The 18,093-nt window shown below is 34.6% G+C and overlaps 1 protein-coding gene across 2 annotated transcripts; it reads left to right on the top strand.

The window, feature by feature from the left end:
- Positions 1 to 326: 326 nt before the first annotated feature.
- Positions 327 to 8,831, top strand: LOC133303898 (protein argonaute 10-like). 2 transcript variants are annotated; one of them, XM_061503870.1, is made up of 21 exons: positions 327 to 781; positions 1,081 to 1,289; positions 1,451 to 1,597; positions 1,684 to 1,817; positions 1,909 to 2,018; positions 2,095 to 2,201; positions 2,306 to 2,444; positions 2,530 to 2,646; positions 3,208 to 3,315; positions 3,410 to 3,481; positions 3,753 to 3,875; positions 3,961 to 4,120; positions 4,261 to 4,382; positions 4,899 to 5,036; positions 5,128 to 5,270; positions 5,409 to 5,471; positions 6,050 to 6,113; positions 6,198 to 6,333; positions 6,452 to 6,525; positions 7,739 to 7,865; positions 8,380 to 8,831. In XM_061503870.1, the coding sequence occupies exons 1-21, from the start codon at positions 338 to 340 to the stop codon at positions 8,574 to 8,576; spliced, it is 2,934 nt and encodes a 977-aa protein (XP_061359854.1). In that variant the 5' UTR covers positions 327 to 337; the 3' UTR covers positions 8,577 to 8,831. The 2 variants fall into 2 exon arrangements, with proteins under 2 accessions (XP_061359854.1, XP_061359853.1); XM_061503869.1 differs by having other exon boundaries at positions 1,448 to 1,597.
- Positions 8,832 to 18,093: the final 9,262 nt, after the last annotated feature.

Below are 18,093 nucleotides of genomic sequence, written 5' to 3'. Positions count from 1 at the left end.
ATGTTTGTATTCTTAGACAATGCCCGTACTTTACGGTTTCAAACCATACCATTTTTAACTTTATGCATTAATCCATTGAGCACACAACTCATCATTAAGTCATACTTTTCACTTTTTCAGCAATTACTACTCATTCGGCTCACCTACATTTTCCATCTTTGTTTCTGTATTCTTAGCTGAAGCAATTGCCATTGTTTTGCAGTTATAAGTAAAAACTAAACGTGAAAGCCATCCTGTGAAAAAAAACTGGTTCCTCCTGAACCTTGTGCACCTTTGACAAGCGTGCTTCTTTTGTGTATCCATCCATTCTTGTTAGCACTCTCAGCAAAAAACTAACATGCCAGTGAGGCAGATGAAAGAAGGCTCAGAGCAACACCTTGTGATCAAAACCCATTTGCAGAACCCCATGAATCCATCTAAGAAGGTTTCTAGAGCTGTCCAAAATGGCAAAGGTCCACCACTGCCACAAGAACCCCATAACCAAACTTCACCTCAGGCTAGGAACAAAGGAAGAAGAAGGGGTGGAGGAGGCAGAAAATCTGATCAAGGAGATGTTTTGATGAGACCTAGTTGCCGACCCTGCACTGTTGTGACAAATACTGCAAATGGGCCTGTTGAAAATGGCAGCATCTCTGGTGACATAGAAATGAGTTATCCTACTTCAAGCAAGTCTTTGAGCTTTGCTCCTAGGCCTGGTTATGGACAAGTTGGGACAAAATGCATTGTGAAGGCTAACCACTTCTTTGCAGAGTTACCAGACAAGGACTTGAACCATTATGATGTAAGCTCTTTTCCCTTGTCTTTATCACTCTACTGTAGCCTTCTGCAAAAAATAAATAAAAAAAAATGTTGGGTTTTCTGAGTGACTCACACAACTATTATGGCCCTTTATGGAAGTATTTAAGTTCATCCTGTGATTTCCTCCTACATGTGCTGTTCAATTGCAGAAGGGATTGAATGGGGTCTGTTTTTTCCAGTCCTTTTTCTTGTAGTGCCATTTATGAGTCCTTAAAAAATTGGCTTGAGGTTTTGTTCTTATTGTTGTCTTTGCTTTAATACCATTGTTGTTGTATTTTGTAGGTCTCTATTACTCCCGAAGTGTCTTCCAAAGCAGTAAATAGGTCCATCATAGCAGAACTTGTGAGACGGTATAAAGAGTCTGACCTTGGGATGAGGCTTCCAGCATATGATGGCAGAAAAAGTCTGTACACAGCAGGGGCGCTTCCCTTTTCATGGAGAGAGTTTAAGATTAAGCTTGCAGACGAAGAGGATGGAGTTAATGGCCACAGGTAAGGTTTATTGCATATATATATACACACTTAAAACATATAGAATATAAATACACAATAATCTAACATTTTCATTTGGCTTTGAGAAACAAACATATTTTTCTGTCTTTGTGTTTGAATTAATTTCAATCTCAACTCACACTTGGACCATTTTGCAGAAGGGAAAGAGAATACAGAGTGGTGATCAAGTTTGTTGCTCAGGCAAACTTGCACCACTTGGGCCAGTTTCTAGCGGGTAAGCGTGCTGATGCTCCACAGGAGGCACTCCAAATCCTTGACATTGTTCTAAGAGAGTTATCATCTAAGAGGTAACTTTACCAAATAATAATTGAGTGAAAAATGTGAAACTTAAAAGCACTTGTTTTTTTCTTACAAAAACTGCATTTTTTTTAAGGTTTTGCCCCATTGGGAGGTCCTTCTTTTCACCTGATATCAGAACACCACAACGGCTCGGAGAGGGATTGGAGTCATGGTGTGGGTTTTACCAGAGCATAAGACCTACTCAGATGGGCCTTTCCCTCAATATTGGTACATTACTCACCATAGATATCATTTCCTAATGAAACTACAATTTAACCTTTAATTTTTCTTCAATTCAATCTATTGTTGCATTTCATAGATATGGCTTCTGCTGCATTCATTGAACCTCTTCCAGTAGTGGAATTTGTTGGCCAGCTATTAGGAAAAGATGTGTTGTCAAGGCAATTGTCTGATGCAGATCGCATCAAGGTACTTGGTTACATGAACAAAGCTTGATTAGTTACTTTTTTTGTGTTGTCTTAATACTGTACAAGATGTCTAACAGATTAAGAAAGCCCTAAGAGGAGTTAAAGTTGAAGTAACCCACAGAGGTAGTGTTAGAAGAAAGTATCGTGTTTCAGGTTTAACTTCTCAACCAACAAGAGAACTAGTGTAAGTTTTTTTTTTTTATCTTTCTGGTCTTGTAACTCTTGTTCTGTGCTAAGTTCTAATGATTTTCAACTAGTTCTTTTAATGATGAGGGTGCATCTCTTTAGGTTTCCCGTTGATGAGAACTCAACCATGAAGTCAGTTGTTGAATACTTCCAAGAGATGTATGGTTTCACTATTAAACATACTCACCTTCCTTGCCTTCAAGTAGGAAACCAAAAGAAAGCAAACTATTTACCTATGGAGGTAGCGAAAATACCTGATAGTTGATGTTAATGCTCTTATTGTTCATAATTATATTGATTATTTTTACATGCTTATGGTTCCTCAGGCCTGCAAAATTGTGGAGGGGCAACGTTATACAAAGAGGTTGAATGAGAAACAAATTACTGCTCTCCTTAAAGTTACTTGCCAGAGACCTCGTGATCGAGAAAATGACATTTTGAGGGTATTTTTGTTTGATTAACTTTTATTCAAAAACAGTTATTTAAATTAAAAATTCTCTCTATAACATTCTGATTATAATCTTTTTGAATATAAAATAAGCTGATTCAAGAACACTTATTATTGAACCCTCATAATTATAAAAAAAAAAAGGAAAATTTTCTCCCCTGCTTATATTTTGTTGCAAAGTCATTACCAAATGAGGGACCTTTAAGTTATCATTTTTTCATGATTCCTTTCGGAAGTACTTAGCAAATTTGTGTTCCAGCTATTCTATGTGTGTCATTTACTCCAAGAAAGTCATAGTCACATAACTGTAACAGGAATTCAAACAATGTAGTAATTGGAATGTTCAAATAATGTTTCAAAGTCCAAAGCTCATGGGGGAGGTCTCTTGTGACAAATAAAACATTCTACACATCAGTAAAGTTGATTAAGGAAAAGTACATTCAACTATGACATTTTATATTTTCACAAACGAATAATATATATACATGATATTCTAGAAGCTACATGATATAATGTAGGGTCTTCATACTAATGATTCCATTTTGCTTACAAGCAGACCATTCAGCAAAATGCGTATGATCAAGATCCATATGCAAAGGAATTTGGGATTAAAATCAGTGAAAAATTAGCTTCTGTGGAAGCACGAATTCTTCCTGCCCCATGGGTAATGTTTTTCTCCTCCAAATGACGAAAGATATTTAAAGTACAATGTATGTTTTTTGCTACTCTTCATTGATGTGTGGCACTTTTGTCTGCAGCTTAAATATCACGAAAGTGGGAAAGAAAAGAATTGTTTACCCCAAGTTGGTCAGTGGAATATGATGAACAAGGTAGTGTACATTTATATTACAAATATATGTTGTCTAGAAGTTGTGAAATGCAACTATTTTATCTTCTTTTTTTTTTTTTTTTACGGTAAAAGGGAATGCTATTTTTTTGAAGTCATTTATAACGAGATTATTTCTGCTTAACTCTTTGGTCCAATTTAATTTAATTCATGAAATTCTGAGGTATGTGTTATTGTTGTTTGGGTTGGATAGATTTTTCATGTGATAGCTTTTGATACTGATCTCTATTTCTCCTAATACTTGAATGATACAGAAAATGATTAATGGAATGACTGTTAGCCGGTGGGCATGCATAAATTTTTCACGAAGTGTGCAAGATAGTGTTGCTCGCACTTTTTGTAACGAGCTTGCTCAAATGTGTCAAGTATCTGGCATGGTAGTTTTCCATCTATTCTATTTGTTGTGTTTGAAGTGTAGAGAAAAACTTTCCTGACATTCATAATGTGGCTTTTTTGTTTTAGGAATTTAATCCAGAGCCTGTTATCCCCATCTATAATGCCAAACCTGAGCAGGTGGAGAAAGCATTGAAGCATGTTTACCATGTGTCAACGAACAAAACCAAAGGAAAGGAACTGGAGCTTTTGTTAGCAATATTGCCGGACAATAATGGGTCTCTCTATGGTAAGCCACATTGATTGATAATTAATATACATGATTGAATCAATCAATCATTGCTATTTGCTTCAGTTGACATAACATAGAAGATATGTTCTGAGTTCAAATTCTGAGGATTCACAATTTCATATAAATGTTGTTTTCAGGGGATCTCAAGCGTATTTGTGAAACTGACCTTGGTTTAATTTCTCAATGTTGTCTGACAAAGCATGTATTTAAGATCACAAAGCAGTACTTGGCTAATGTGTCTCTGAAGATCAATGTCAAGGTTTCTTTGCTCTCAAACTTCAATCACATGAAATAGCACTTTCTTTAGTAAAACTTTTATGTCTACTACTATCTATTTCTGTTAATTTTAGACAATTCTCTGTCCTTGTTTGTTTTCTTCACTAACCTCATTTTTGTGTATATATTCATGTCTACTGATAAGAAATTGTTAGCCCAATCAAGTCAGTGTGACCTTTAGGACCCTTGGGAATAACGTCCCAACCTAGGTGCCTATAATGGGTACAGCTTCTTAGTAGTTGATGCAGATATGAGAAGCCATAACAAAATATAGTTGCACTTCACTAATAGCTTAAGCTTTTAGTATAGTGCAAGCGTTTTGACCTACAGAGATGATAATGCATTCATAGCATTTTATCTTAGTTTTTCCTAAAATACACTGCCTGTGTTAGCTTACGTTAGTCATCACTGCTCAACGGATACTGATATCAAAATTACTCACTTTTCTGAAATGCTTCCAACAAATAATTAAGGATCATTGACCCTCTTCTTGATGCAGATGGGAGGTAGAAACACTGTTCTTGTTGATGCTGTTAGCTGCAGAATACCATTGGTTAGTGACATACCAACTATAATATTTGGAGCAGATGTGACCCATCCTGAAAATGGAGAAGACTCTAGCCCCTCAATTGCAGCTGTATGATTATCTAATCTATTTGTATTGAATTTTTAATATTGCAATGATTATTGAGGGTTTTGGTAACTGATATGTGTTGCCCAATCTGTAGGTAGTAGCATCACAAGACTGGCCTGAGGTGACAAAATATGCAGGTTTAGTGTGTGCTCAAGCTCATAGACAGGAACTTATACAGGATTTGTACAAAACTTGGCATGACCCTGTTCGTGGCATAGTTAGTGGTGGCATGATCAGGTAATAATAGAAATATAACATAGATTTTCTAATTCTCTTTGTTGTTCTTGGTTGTTGTATGATGGGATTCTAGGAATTTGACTTTTGGATTCCTTCCTTTATCTCAATATTTCATTTTTATGTGTCCTTTTTGTGCAGAGATTTGTTGGTTTCCTTTAGAAAGGCAACTGGACAGAAGCCACTAAGGATCATATTTTACAGGTCTGTATGTTTAATTTATGATGCAAGGTCAATGCATGTTGTAAACTTATACATAACAAAAATATTAGTGGTTTGAACTGGAGTCGGTTTTAATGGCAAATGGCAACATGCTTGATAAAAATAAAGGATTAGAATAAGATTGTTCTTTTTAAGCTTTTAATAGATGATATCAATGTGTCTGCCTTTAGAATGAATATATCATAGGAAACTCCACTTTACTGCGATGGTCTAAAAGTTGTATCTTAAGCTTACAGTAAACAGTCTGCTTGCAAGAATACATCATAAGTGCATTATTTTTAAAGCACTATTATATGTCTAACTGAGGGATGGTGTCATATTGTGGCTCTGTCAAATCACATGGACTTAAAAGCATCTAGACTGGTTTTCGTCTGTATTTATAGGGAGGTTGCTAGATATAGTCTAAATTTATCCAGAGATGTGGGGCATATTTCATTGAAATCAATATCACAGTTCACATGTGTATGAGCTAATACCTAGGGCTAGGAGCTTGGCTTTCTGAAACATTATAGTCTGTTGAAACTGTTAGTCAACAATGTTTTAACAAGAAATTTGAACAGGGATGGTGTAAGTGAAGGGCAGTTTTACCAAGTTCTACTTTATGAGTTGGATGCAATTAGGAAGGTCAGAGATGTTTGCTTACTCTCATCATAAATTCCAATAGGTCTTTTTATAACACAGATGTTCTGATAAGCAATACTTATGCAGGCTTGTGCTTCTTTAGAACCAAACTATCAACCTCCAGTAACTTTCATAGTCGTACAGAAAAGACATCATACTCGGTTGTTCGCAAACAACCACAGGGACAGGAACAGTACAGATAAAAGTGGAAATATATTGCCTGGTATGTTGAACGTTCCTGAATTGCTTATGTACACAAATAAATTTACAAGTCATTCTTTTTGTTTAAAAAAGATTGTCTAATAGGAATGATCTTTTTCATGCTTTTGATCCGCTTTCAGGGACTGTTGTTGATTCCAAAATCTGTCATCCAACAGAATTTGATTTTTATCTCTGCAGTCATGCTGGCATTCAGGTAGATTATAATTTTTTCTCCCTTCTATACCTGGCTTTATGGTTATGATGATTGATTATGAAACAATACATTTTCACATAGTTGATACTGTCAGATGATTAGAGGGTAAGTGAGAGAAGTATCGTAAGGTGATTTTTATTGGTTTTCCTTGTTTCTTTTTTAGAAATTTTCCCACCGGTTCATCAATTATTCGACTAATTTGGTCAAGCCAGTGTATCTAGGATTCGAACTCAAAACCACTAGTTAAGCTGGAACAATCTCGTGCCAGTGGATCCACGTGCTTGATGGTGGTATTCCTTATTTCTATGTTAGATGTTATGGAAAACCTCCCTCTCTCACCTGGTTTTGTTCTAGGTTCATATTTCAAGAGGTTTGCTGATACGAACCTTGGGAGAGCTTCACCCCAAAAACTAGTCCAAAAGTTAGGAGAGCCCAAAGTCTATATAAACCCTATATTAGTCACCCATATAATCAATGTGGGACTCAAATCCCATACCTTGCAATTAGATTGTAATATTCCACCATGCTTCGCAGCCCCGGTGCCCATGTGAGCTGGCTTTGCGCTAGTCGTTTACTAGCTCTGGACGAATACTGCAATGTCAACATCACTAGCCGCGCTGTTCGATTGCAGTTGGGAGACATAGTGAAAGGCTGTGATACCAATTGATACGAACCTTGGGAGAGTCTCACCTCAAAAGCTAGCCCAAGAGGTAGGAGAGCCCAAAGTCCATATAAACGCCACATTAGTCACCCATATAACCAACGTGGGACTCAAGTCCCATACCTTGCAATTAGATCAAAACATTTGCTCTCAAAGCTAGAATGTAGTTTAGAACCTAGATTTGAAAAATGACTGGGGAGGGATTAGGATAGGCTTTTGATACGTTGTCATTTCTTTATGATGGATACAAGAGATTTTTTGAATTATTGAACCTTTAATATCTCTTTGTTGGCCTAAGAAGAGAAAAACATCAATCGTATTAGCATTCCCTCACAATTATGGGTCTGATGCTTAACTCACTAGTCTATCCCAGTATATCTACTTGTTTTATTTTCTGTTGGGAGGTATAAAGATGAGCTCAGTGTGAAACTCAAGGTCTCCTTTACTAATATTAATATATCTATGAAAGTGGAAAGCTTCTATCTACTAGAGCATATAAATCTAAACCTCTGATTTGACTCAATTATGGTTTCGGTTTCTATTATCATGCAGGGTACAAGTCGTCCAGCTCATTATCATGTTTTATGGGATGAAAACAACTTTACAGCAGATGGGATTCAGTCTTTGACAAACAATCTCTGTTATACATATGCGAGGTGTACACGCTCTGTATCTGTTGGTAAGCCCCTTTGATTAACGTGTGGTGTTCAATTTTACTCTTGAAGCCTGCTGCTCCTTACCTCTCCCCACTAGTTAAAGAAGCTAGAATAGTTTTACAGCATAATTGAACTTTTAATATATACCGGTGAAGAAGCTTTTACATAGACATAATATAAAAATCATTCATGTTGCTTTACTCAATAGCATAAGTTTACGAGATAGATGGTTCATGATATGGTATAAGAGATTCTATGACCAAGAGGTCTAGAGTTCCTCTCGTGCTAGGTTGAATTACTATAGCAACACTGTCATAAGTAGGGTAAAACTAACTTGTCTTGTGACAATTTATATCAAGAATCAACTCTCCAAAAAGCTTAAGTTGTTAGGTAAAAGTACATGAATGATTTTTATATTATATCTTTAATCATGAGTATGACCAAAGCTTCAACAGCGGTTTTCTATATTTTTCTTGATTGAAGTTTCAACTTGTTTTGGAAAATATAAAACTCAATGGACTCTTTCTTCATGTGCAGTTCCTCCAGCATATTATGCACATTTAGCAGCTTTTCGAGCCCGTTTCTATATGGAACCAGACCTGCAGGAAAATGGCTCAACAGGTGGTGGTAGTGCTGGTCATGGTTCCAAGGCAACACGAGCAGCTGGAGATTGCGGTGTCAAGCCATTGCCAGCCTTGAAAGAAAATGTGAAGAGAGTAATGTTTTATTGTTAGATTGTGTAGTGGGCTAGAAATAGAGTAGATGGAGCATGTGCATCAAATGGAATGGTGCATGCAGCAAACACAATCATGCATTGCAGTGTTTAACCCCCGTTACTTGTACATTAGTGGCTCTTCAGCATAGTGGCAAGGTTTCCCATAATAGGTCCATGACCATGAATATAGTTCTAGAGGCTTAGTTTAGGATTCCTAGAAGTATTTGGCTAGAACATGGAGACACACCAAAGATTAGGAGTTGCTAACCCTCTGGTGTACCAGCCATCATGAAGATGGTTTCAAATTAGGCATTGTAAACAAAGTTCTATGAATCAATCTTTATTGTAGAAAATTTCGCCTAAAAAAGGACTCTACAGATGTTGAATAGTAGAAAACTTTCACTTCCTGTTTGCAAGGAGTGGAAGCTTTTATGATTAGTCTTGCAAAATATTAAAGCTAAATGAGGTAATTTAATGTAGAATCTCATGTGCATCACTCTCCAAGTGAATATGTAAATAAATAACCAATTTATATTGCACAAAAGAAAAACAACTGATTATATATGTTCACGAAATATACTTGCTGTAATCGAGTTTTGTTTTCTTTATTTATTGCCTCATTTGTTCACCAAATATGATAGAGTAGTTTCATTTAAGAGGTTATTGACGTTTGTTTATTTATATTTGTTTAGCATAATAATTGTAATTTTATATTTTAAATCTCAAATCAAACGAGAAAAACTTGATTAGTGGAAATTTTAAAAATTATAATTGAAATTAAAAAATAGTTAGTAAATAGTGTTATCAATACACTGGATATAAATATCACCAAGCATGTGATTAATTGGTAAAGGGTATTTTATCTTAATCACTGATTTCGAGGACGAGTGATGCACCGGAAGTAAAAGGATTCACGTTGGCATATATCATAATTTTTTTAAGAAATAAAAACCATATATTGAATAATAGATATATGTTTAACAATAAAAATTAAAAATTTGAGTACTAAATGTTATAATTTTTATAAGCCTATAATTTTTATTACTTAATCTGTAATTTTTATTATTTAATATGTAACAATTAAATTTAAATTTGTAATTTAAAAAAAGAAGAGAAATTAAGGCCCTGAACGTGAAGGTGTAAAATAAATGCGTAAATATCGTCAATAGGGCAGCTAGTTCTGCAACCCTTTAATGCAATGGCACAGTCAATAAATGTGGCCTAAAGATATTTCCTTGATAATCATTGAATTAAAGGCTTAAAAGTATTGATTTTATAGTAAATTTTTTCAAATTCTAAAGAATGTCTCAGGGAACTAGTTATGCAGTTGAAATCCAAATTATTAAACACAAAATGGAAGCCTTAAACATCTTAAGACAAAGAATATTTCAGATCCAAAAAACTTAATAGCGTTTAATATTTTTGTTTTCATATAAGTTACACATAAAAAAATGATTTATAGACTTTTTGTTCTATTAATTATATTTAAACATATGTATAAAAATTAATTTTGATATATCATCTAAAATTTTTTTACATTACTATCTATTTTTGTGTTGATATTTCATTTAGTACGTTCAACTATTTTTACAACTATATATACGAAATATTAAATTAGTTAAATGGCGTGATAATACATTATTGAATAAAAGTATACTTTTTGTTTTATTTTATCGAAATTAAATTTCTATGTGTGTGATTTATTTTCCAATTTGATTGCACACTATTTTGGTGTGACTTCTAAAACTCTAAATTATTTCTCTCACACATCAAACTTAGTTATCACTTGAGAACTGCAACTTGTTAAGATTAAATTAGATTTACACGATATCAATTGCTTATTTTTGGTTTAACCTGAACCAATGGTAAAACTACTTCTTTACAATTAAAAACTTTCATGTTCAAAGCTTTGGCATATTTCTTTTTCTATATATAATAAGAGCACATTTTTTGTGCAATAGGTACTTCCTTACAAAAAAGAGAAAAAATGTTGGAATAGTATATTTTTTATTCTCGGTAGTATTAAAAATATTTTCCGCTTACCAAAAACAAGAATATTTTCCTATATATAGATAGCATGTTTCAACTTCCATAATAAATAGAAAAAGAAATATCAAAAGCTGGATACAACTGTAGAGTGAAAAGAGATTTCACCGTTGTAATCATTCAGTGATACTGAAATTTTAGCAACATTGATCCCCGAACCATGTTAAATTTCTGGTCGATCGATTTTATAGTTCAAACCGGTTTTTGAAAACGTGCAGCCGTTGGGATTCGAACTCAAGTCTTATGAGAATGCCCAACAACAACTTATCACTGGGCTGAGTTTGTTTATTGGTTAATATGTACTATTTAATATATATTATCATTTAATAAAATTATTTCAAAATAATATTTAGCGGGAATCGAACCTTTGTTATAAAGATATAAATTATAGTCTTTACCACTAAACTACATTTGATTCTTAATTCAATTGCACTATTTAAAATATTTATTATATAATTGAGTATAAAATATAAATTTATATATATATCCGATTTATGCGGTTGAACTAGTGACCCACTAATCCGGTATCCCGACCAGATCGATCACCGGTCCGAGTTTAATAACATTAGTTGTTTGTGTCTTATGTTTTGATAATTTTTCTCTAATTCCATAAATCCCAAGATCCTAAAATTTAGAAGAAGAAAAAAGCACCTGATTTTTTTTCCAACAGATATAATTTTTTTAAAAAATAAAAACAAAAAAATGAAGTTTTGAAGAAAGATGGCTATTTGTAGGTGATGTAAACCAACTTAGAAATGTGTATCCTTTTAAATTTAAATCATAAGCCAGGACATTCCCTATCATTAGTCCAGCTTAAAGTGGTTAGACCAATTTATATGAATAAAATTAGGGAAAAATATTTCTGCAGTTAGTGCAGATAAGTTATTTGCATTTTTTCAAAACGACGTTGTTTTGGTATTGAAATCTTAAAAAAATTATAAATACAAAGACTATTATAATCTTAAAATAAATTAAAACTACAAAGATACCATGATTTCCGCCCCAAAACGACGTCGTATTGAGTTTACTGCAGATAACTTATCTGCAGTAACTGTAGAAAAAGCTAACCCATAAAATTATTAGAGAGATATAATATAAAATTATTGAAGATTTGTTATCTACAAGCTTGTCACTTGAGATATTAGGTGATATGGTTACTTTATATGATATCAGAGTCAAGTGACCACAGGGTCAAGTTTGATACCTATACTTCAAGTCCAAATAACTCTTGCGTGAGGGAATGTTTAAAGAGATATTATATAAAATCAGTGAAGATATGCTCAGAAGCACGGACACGTGATTTTATAAAAAATTTGCGTGTCGGACACCGATACGCTCTAACACGTTTCGACACGCGGTCAACATTTTGAGACATGCGGCCAACTCTCCGACATGTTCCGACATGTTTTTCCGACACGCGGTTAACGCTCCGACACGCATCTGATACGTTTTTTTTTAAGTCTTAATTTTATTTTATTAACTAAATATAAAAAAAAGTTTATATATCAATTTTTTTCTGTTATAAAATTTGACATGAAAAATTAACATAGTACGAAAATATATTTTTGTTTATATTTATGTTATGAAATTTGAGTATTTGATTGGTTATATGACTTATTATGGACTGTTATATGTATTAAATTTAAATTATATTATATATATTAAATTTTTTATTTAATATCAAAACGTGTCCCAACTTGTCGAAATATGATATTTTTTAGAATTAACATATCGGCGTATCGTATCGTGTCATATTCCGTGTCCCGTGTCGGTGCAGAAGATATGCACTTGCAAGCGTGAACGGTTAAATGAGATGATTGCTTATCACGAATTAATATGGTGTGAGCTTAAAATTGCAATCTGATCACTTGGATTTCCTCTTCATTATTTATAAAATGAATCTCGATGCATGTCCTTTTGTGTAAAGATGGGGATGATGCTACTGTTACGAGCTAGATAAAATTATATCCGATTATTTCAAAATTGTCAAAGTCATAGAAAATCTAAATTTGATATATAAATAAAAATTACATCCCAACTCATTTTTATATTATGATGAATTGTCAACTTAACATTGTTCATTTTTTTAAATACTTATTCTTAATTGTTAAATACTTCTATATTTCCAAGATATATGATTTTATGAATTTTTCTTTGTAAAATATAGGTAGTTTTTTAATATAAAAATAATGTTACGAAGAAGATATAATTCACAGTATATTAATTTTATTCTTATGAAAAAAATTATATATATATATAGATATTTAATGTTTAATATATTTTTTTTGTCTTTTCTTTCCATTTGTTGAATCATCTACTCAAGTGAGAATATTATATTCTCCATCTGTTTATGATTATCGAAAAAATTTCTTAATTTATTTATTATATTTTTCTAGCATTGCAAATCAAAATCTTACTTTAAAATAGTATTTTTTTAAGTAACACCAAATTAATAATTAGAACTAAAATAGAGTTTTACAATAAAATTATACATATGTGTCTATGTATATAATACAAATTCATGTGTAAATATATGAACTTGGCAGCAAATGAACATGTAAAATGATTGGGGTGTAAAATACATGAAATTAAGCATGTCAAATACATATAAACAATAATAAACAGAAAATGATATACGAGAAAGTTAAGTGCACAAATCAAACGACTGGGATGTTAAAGTTGTGTTACGAATCTTGAGGTCACCCCCCAAAAGCCAGCTCAAAGAGTGAGAATGCCCAAAGCTTTATAAATTCCACATTAGTTGCCTATACAACCAATGTGAGACTTGTAATATTGCCACCCCGTTTAAAGGCCGACGAAGTCGGCTTTCACTCTATCGATATTAATCCAATGGTAGCCCTTTTCCTTTTGACGGCTTCATTCACCTATCAGTATTCAGTACAACACCCTTTTGGGAGGTATATGACACCTTAATCCAGTTTATTGGTATCCTTTTCTGTGGCCTCAACTCTCAATAAAAGCATCAATTGTTACGAACCTTGAGGTCACCACCCCAAAAGCTAGCTCAAAGGGTGAGAGTGCCTAAGACCTTATAAATTCCACATTGGTTGCCTATACAACTAATTAGAGCCGGCAAAACGGGCTCATGCTGGCCGACCCGCCTTGCCCACCAAACGTGACGGGCAGAGTGGGGTGGACTGACTCATTTTTTGGCAGGTTGATGACTGGGAAGAGCAGGGCAGGGCGGGTCAGTGTAAAATATGTCCGGGCCAGCGGGCCAATCCGCCTTGTCTGGCGGAGTGGACCAAGTTTTTTAGCCAACTTTCAAAAGCGGAGCGGGGTGGGTAGATAGTGGGGGGGGGGGGGGGGGGTAGTCTAACTCATTTTTTGGCAGATTGATGACTCATTTCTTGTAAAAACCTTTCTCATAACATCAATTGTTACGGACCTTGAGGTCACCACTCCAAAAGCTAGCTTAAAGGGTTGAAGGCCTTATAAATCCCACATTTGTTGTATAGGCAACTAATGTGAGACTTGTAACATTGCCACCCCCTTTAAGGGCTGACGTCCACGGTGGCTTTGACTCTATTGACACTGACTTGATAGTAGCCCTTCCCCTTTTGGCGACTTTACTCATCTATCAGTATTCAATACAACACCTCTTTTGAGAGGTGTGACACCTTAATTCAACCTATAGATAGCCCTTTCTGTGACCTCAACTCTCAATGAAAGCACCAACTGTTAGATATCAACCTAATAGAAAGAGAAAATTACAAAGAACAAAGAACAATAAAGAAGTTTATTATTCAGATATCCTCTTTTATACATTATTCTCCTTTATACCGCTGTTTACAATCAAAGACTACGTAACAAACCAACCAACTAAGTAATTGTGATTCCAACTGAATTCCATGTCACACCTTTAACTGTAACTCATATAACACGTTATATAACATGTGACCCTAAACTACATAGTCCTTTAGTCTACTTTAATGCTGTCTTTCTCTTGTAGAAATCTTTCTCGTAACATCAATGTTACAAGTCCCACAATGGTTGCCTATACAACAAATGTGGGATTTATAAGGCCTTGGGAACTCTCACCTTTTGGGGTAGTGATTTCAAGGTTCGTAATAATTTGTGCTTTCATTGAGAGTTGAGGTCACAGAAAGGGCTACCTATAGGCTGGATTAAGATGTCATAGCTCCCAAAGGGTTATCGTACTGAATACTGATAGGTGAGTGAATCCGCTAAAAGGGAAAGGGCTACCATCGGGTCAATGTCGATAGAGTGAAAGCCGTCGTGGATGTGGACCCTTAAAGGGGTGGCAATATTACAAGTCTCACATTGGTTGCCTATACAACAAATGTGGGGTTTATAAGGCCTTGGGCACTTCCATCCTTTGAGCTAGCTTTTGGGGTGATGAGCTCAAGGTCCGTAACAATTGATGTTACGAGAAAGGTTTCTAAAACAGAAAGGCAGTATTCAAGTAGGCTAAAGGACTATGTAGCTTAGGGTTACATGTTATATCATGTGTTATATGAGTAGTAGTTAGAGGTGTGACGTGGAATGTAGTTATAGTCACAGTTACTTAGTTGGTTAGTTTGTTACATCGTCTTTGATTGTAAACAATGGTATAAAGGAGACTGATATACAGAAAAGGATATTTGAATAATAAACTTCTTAATTGTTCTTTGTTCTCTGTGATTTTCTCTCTCTTTTAGGTTGTTATCTAACAATTGGTGCTTTTATTATGTGAACGCACCATTCTACATCATGGATGAGTAGGAGTCTGCGTCTCCACCATCCCAAATCTTTCATTCTTGAAAACCATTTCCAAAACAGAGCATCGAAGTGGTCACAATGGAAGTGTCGAAGAAATTTTCCAGCATGAATTTCCAAGAGTAGGTGCAACAAATCTTGATTACTTTGCATTCAATGCAATTTCCTCCAAGATATTCTGATGTTCTCTCAAAAGAGATTTGCGCCTCTGTTCTTGGACACCACACCAGAAAAATAGAGCATCGCATCTCAACCATTTATCACATCCAAGGTCTGGATTCTCAACCATCCATTCATTCTTCTGAAGAACCAACACGCTCAGGAGCGATTAGGTATAACGGGTTTGTGTCCCCAATATCATTGGCTCCCTCACCAATCAAATTGACATGTCGTTCACAAAAATCATCGTGGAACAGAAACAGTAGATCTGCGTTCGTTGTTGAAGTTAATTCAATCAAAAATTGGTGCGACAACTCAACCACTATTTGGTTTAAGAGGTATCCCTGTTTTTGGTGCTCCTAGCAACTTTGATTTTTGTTCAACTGAGAGATATTCCTCTGTTTTTCGCTTTCCAAGCAACCTTGTGTTTGACTCAAAGGGGAGCGTTGCTGAGAATTCATTTCTCAAGAGTGCTATCATCTTGACCAAACTATTCACCTACAAGGTCACCGGGAATGATGGTTTCTTAACCAAACATATTGTCTAAGCCCCTGTTTCTAGAACAATTGCTGAAAGGTGTTCCACAAAGGATTTTGCGCACATCTGCAATGATTTTGAGTTGTTCATAGAGGGTAAAGAGTCGCTTGACAGACTGCCTCCACCATGTGGGTATGGTTTATCTCAAGGTTTTTTCCTACTCGGACCTTGAGGATAAGGTCCCTTTTGAAGATGTGAGTAATGTTACAAGAAAGGTTTCTACAAGAGAAAGGCAACATTCAAGTAGGCTAAAGGACTATTAGGGTCACATGTTATATCACGTGTTATATGAGTTGCAGTTAGAGGTGTGCCGTGGAATGCAATTAGAGTCACAGTTACTTAGTTGGTTAGTTTGTTACGTAGTTTTTGATTGTAAATAGTAGTATAAAGGGAACTGATGTATACATAAAAGGATATCTGAATAATAAACTTCATGATTGTTCTTTGTGATTTTCTCTCTTGTTAGGTTGATATCTAACAAGTTGTAAGAAAGGTGAACGAAAATGAAATAAATGTACAGTAATGCCACCCAAGTGGTCCTACCAGGCTCAAACTGCACTAGTCGAATAATCGATGAATCAATGAATAATATAAAAAAAATAAAACAAAGAGATGCTAATAATAAACTGTCATTTAAGCAACCTCAACTCCTGCAGTGATATATGAGACATAATAGTATATTAATCATAAAAGTACAATCAAGGAAATGAGACGATGTCATAATTGATTTTCTCTTGTAACCACTAAGTACGTGAATCAATTGCTCACGAGTTGTTTCAATTTAAAGCTGTGTCAAATTAAATTTAAAGATCTTGCACATCCATCGTGAGGGTAATGGTGTGGCGGACTGGCTGGCTGCGTATGCTAGCAATTTTTCTTGGCCTATCCAGTTGTTTGATGATCCTCCGTCTGGTTGTTTGCACCACCTGCTGAGTGACCAAATGGGAGTTCACTGGCCTAGGCTTGTGCCTAGTGTGTTTTAGTTTTGCTGTTTTGTCTTTTACTTTCCTTTTGTTTCCAAAAAAAAAAAATTGTGTCAAATTAAATTTGATAGGAAGATCTTTGTCGCTCACATGATCCTACCCAGCTCGAATCATATTAGTTGAATAACCGATGAATAAGATAAAAAACAAAATTAGTTACAAGTAAATTCTGAGATATTTTTCAAGTATTTTCAAGCCTCTTTTTTTTCCTTTTCAACAAGGCTTAGTTGTAGAAAAACTTGCACCCTATTAACTTCACTGGTGTCCTTATTTACTACTATTAATCTGACACCTAATATTGAACATGTGTCCTATATGCATGCATACAATACCGACAATCATCTATTACTAATAATCATATAACATTTAACCTATATAAACCGATGCTGGTTTTTCACTTGAGTTTGATTCCGGAGAAGCACATTTGGGGAGACCTTTGGCCTTTACCACATCCGGATCAAAATTACAAAAACAGTATATATTATTGAATAGGTGGTTATGATTTTTATAATTCATTCACCTTCTGTATTGTAAAGTATGTGATTTAAGTGCATTCCCTAAAACTCAAACCAAAGTATCCTGAATTCCAGATAAAAACTACTTGCTTAAAATGTACATTTTTCATATGTACGTACTCCAGCTGCAATTTTGAAAAGATCAAATAGTCAAAATGTGAAAGATATAACTCTAGTACTAGATTGTTATTCATTATAAACATCTCTAATAATATCTATCCGGTAACAAGTGACATATAAAGACAAGGGAAGAATTAGGAGAATCAAAACAGTGTCCTATTATGTCATTTAGGTACTCACTGTAACAGAAGATTGAAAGCTATTCGGAATTTTACCCAAAAAAATAAGGCTTCAATTCCAAAGAAAACCCATGAGAACCAAAATGGAGAAAGAAAGAGAAAAAGAGGAGGGAAAGAAACAGATATGCAAACTTCTACAATAGATAAATGATAACAGTATGTGACATGAAAGAGACAGGGTTGTTCATCCATGATGGCCATGATGACATCAATGGATTGTCCATGAGATTCTGTTAAAGAAGATCAATTAATTTTCA

This window comes from Gastrolobium bilobum, unplaced genomic scaffold (assembly GCF_033153095.1).
Source record: "Gastrolobium bilobum isolate Gb01-03AN ecotype WA unplaced genomic scaffold, APGP_CSIRO_Gbil_v1 utg3122, whole genome shotgun sequence".
In the NCBI taxonomy this organism is placed as follows: Eukaryota; Viridiplantae; Streptophyta; class Magnoliopsida; order Fabales; family Fabaceae; genus Gastrolobium; species Gastrolobium bilobum.
Note: the sequence above shows the minus strand (reverse complement) of the source record. Positions and strands in the feature narration are given on the sequence as shown.

Bases quoted from the DNA above. Each gene is read 5' to 3' on its own strand.
- LOC133303898 (XM_061503869.1), top strand. From the start codon at position 338: ATGCCAGTGAGGCAGATGAAAGAAGGCTCAGAGCAACACCTTGTGATC. The intron at 1,818-1,908 runs GTACATTACTCA...TGCATTTCATAG, and splicing joins GGGCCTTTCCCTCAATATTG to ATATGGCTTCTGCTGCATTC. The intron at 2,647-3,207 runs GTATTTTTGTTT...GCTTACAAGCAG, and splicing joins GAGAAAATGACATTTTGAGG to ACCATTCAGCAAAATGCGTA.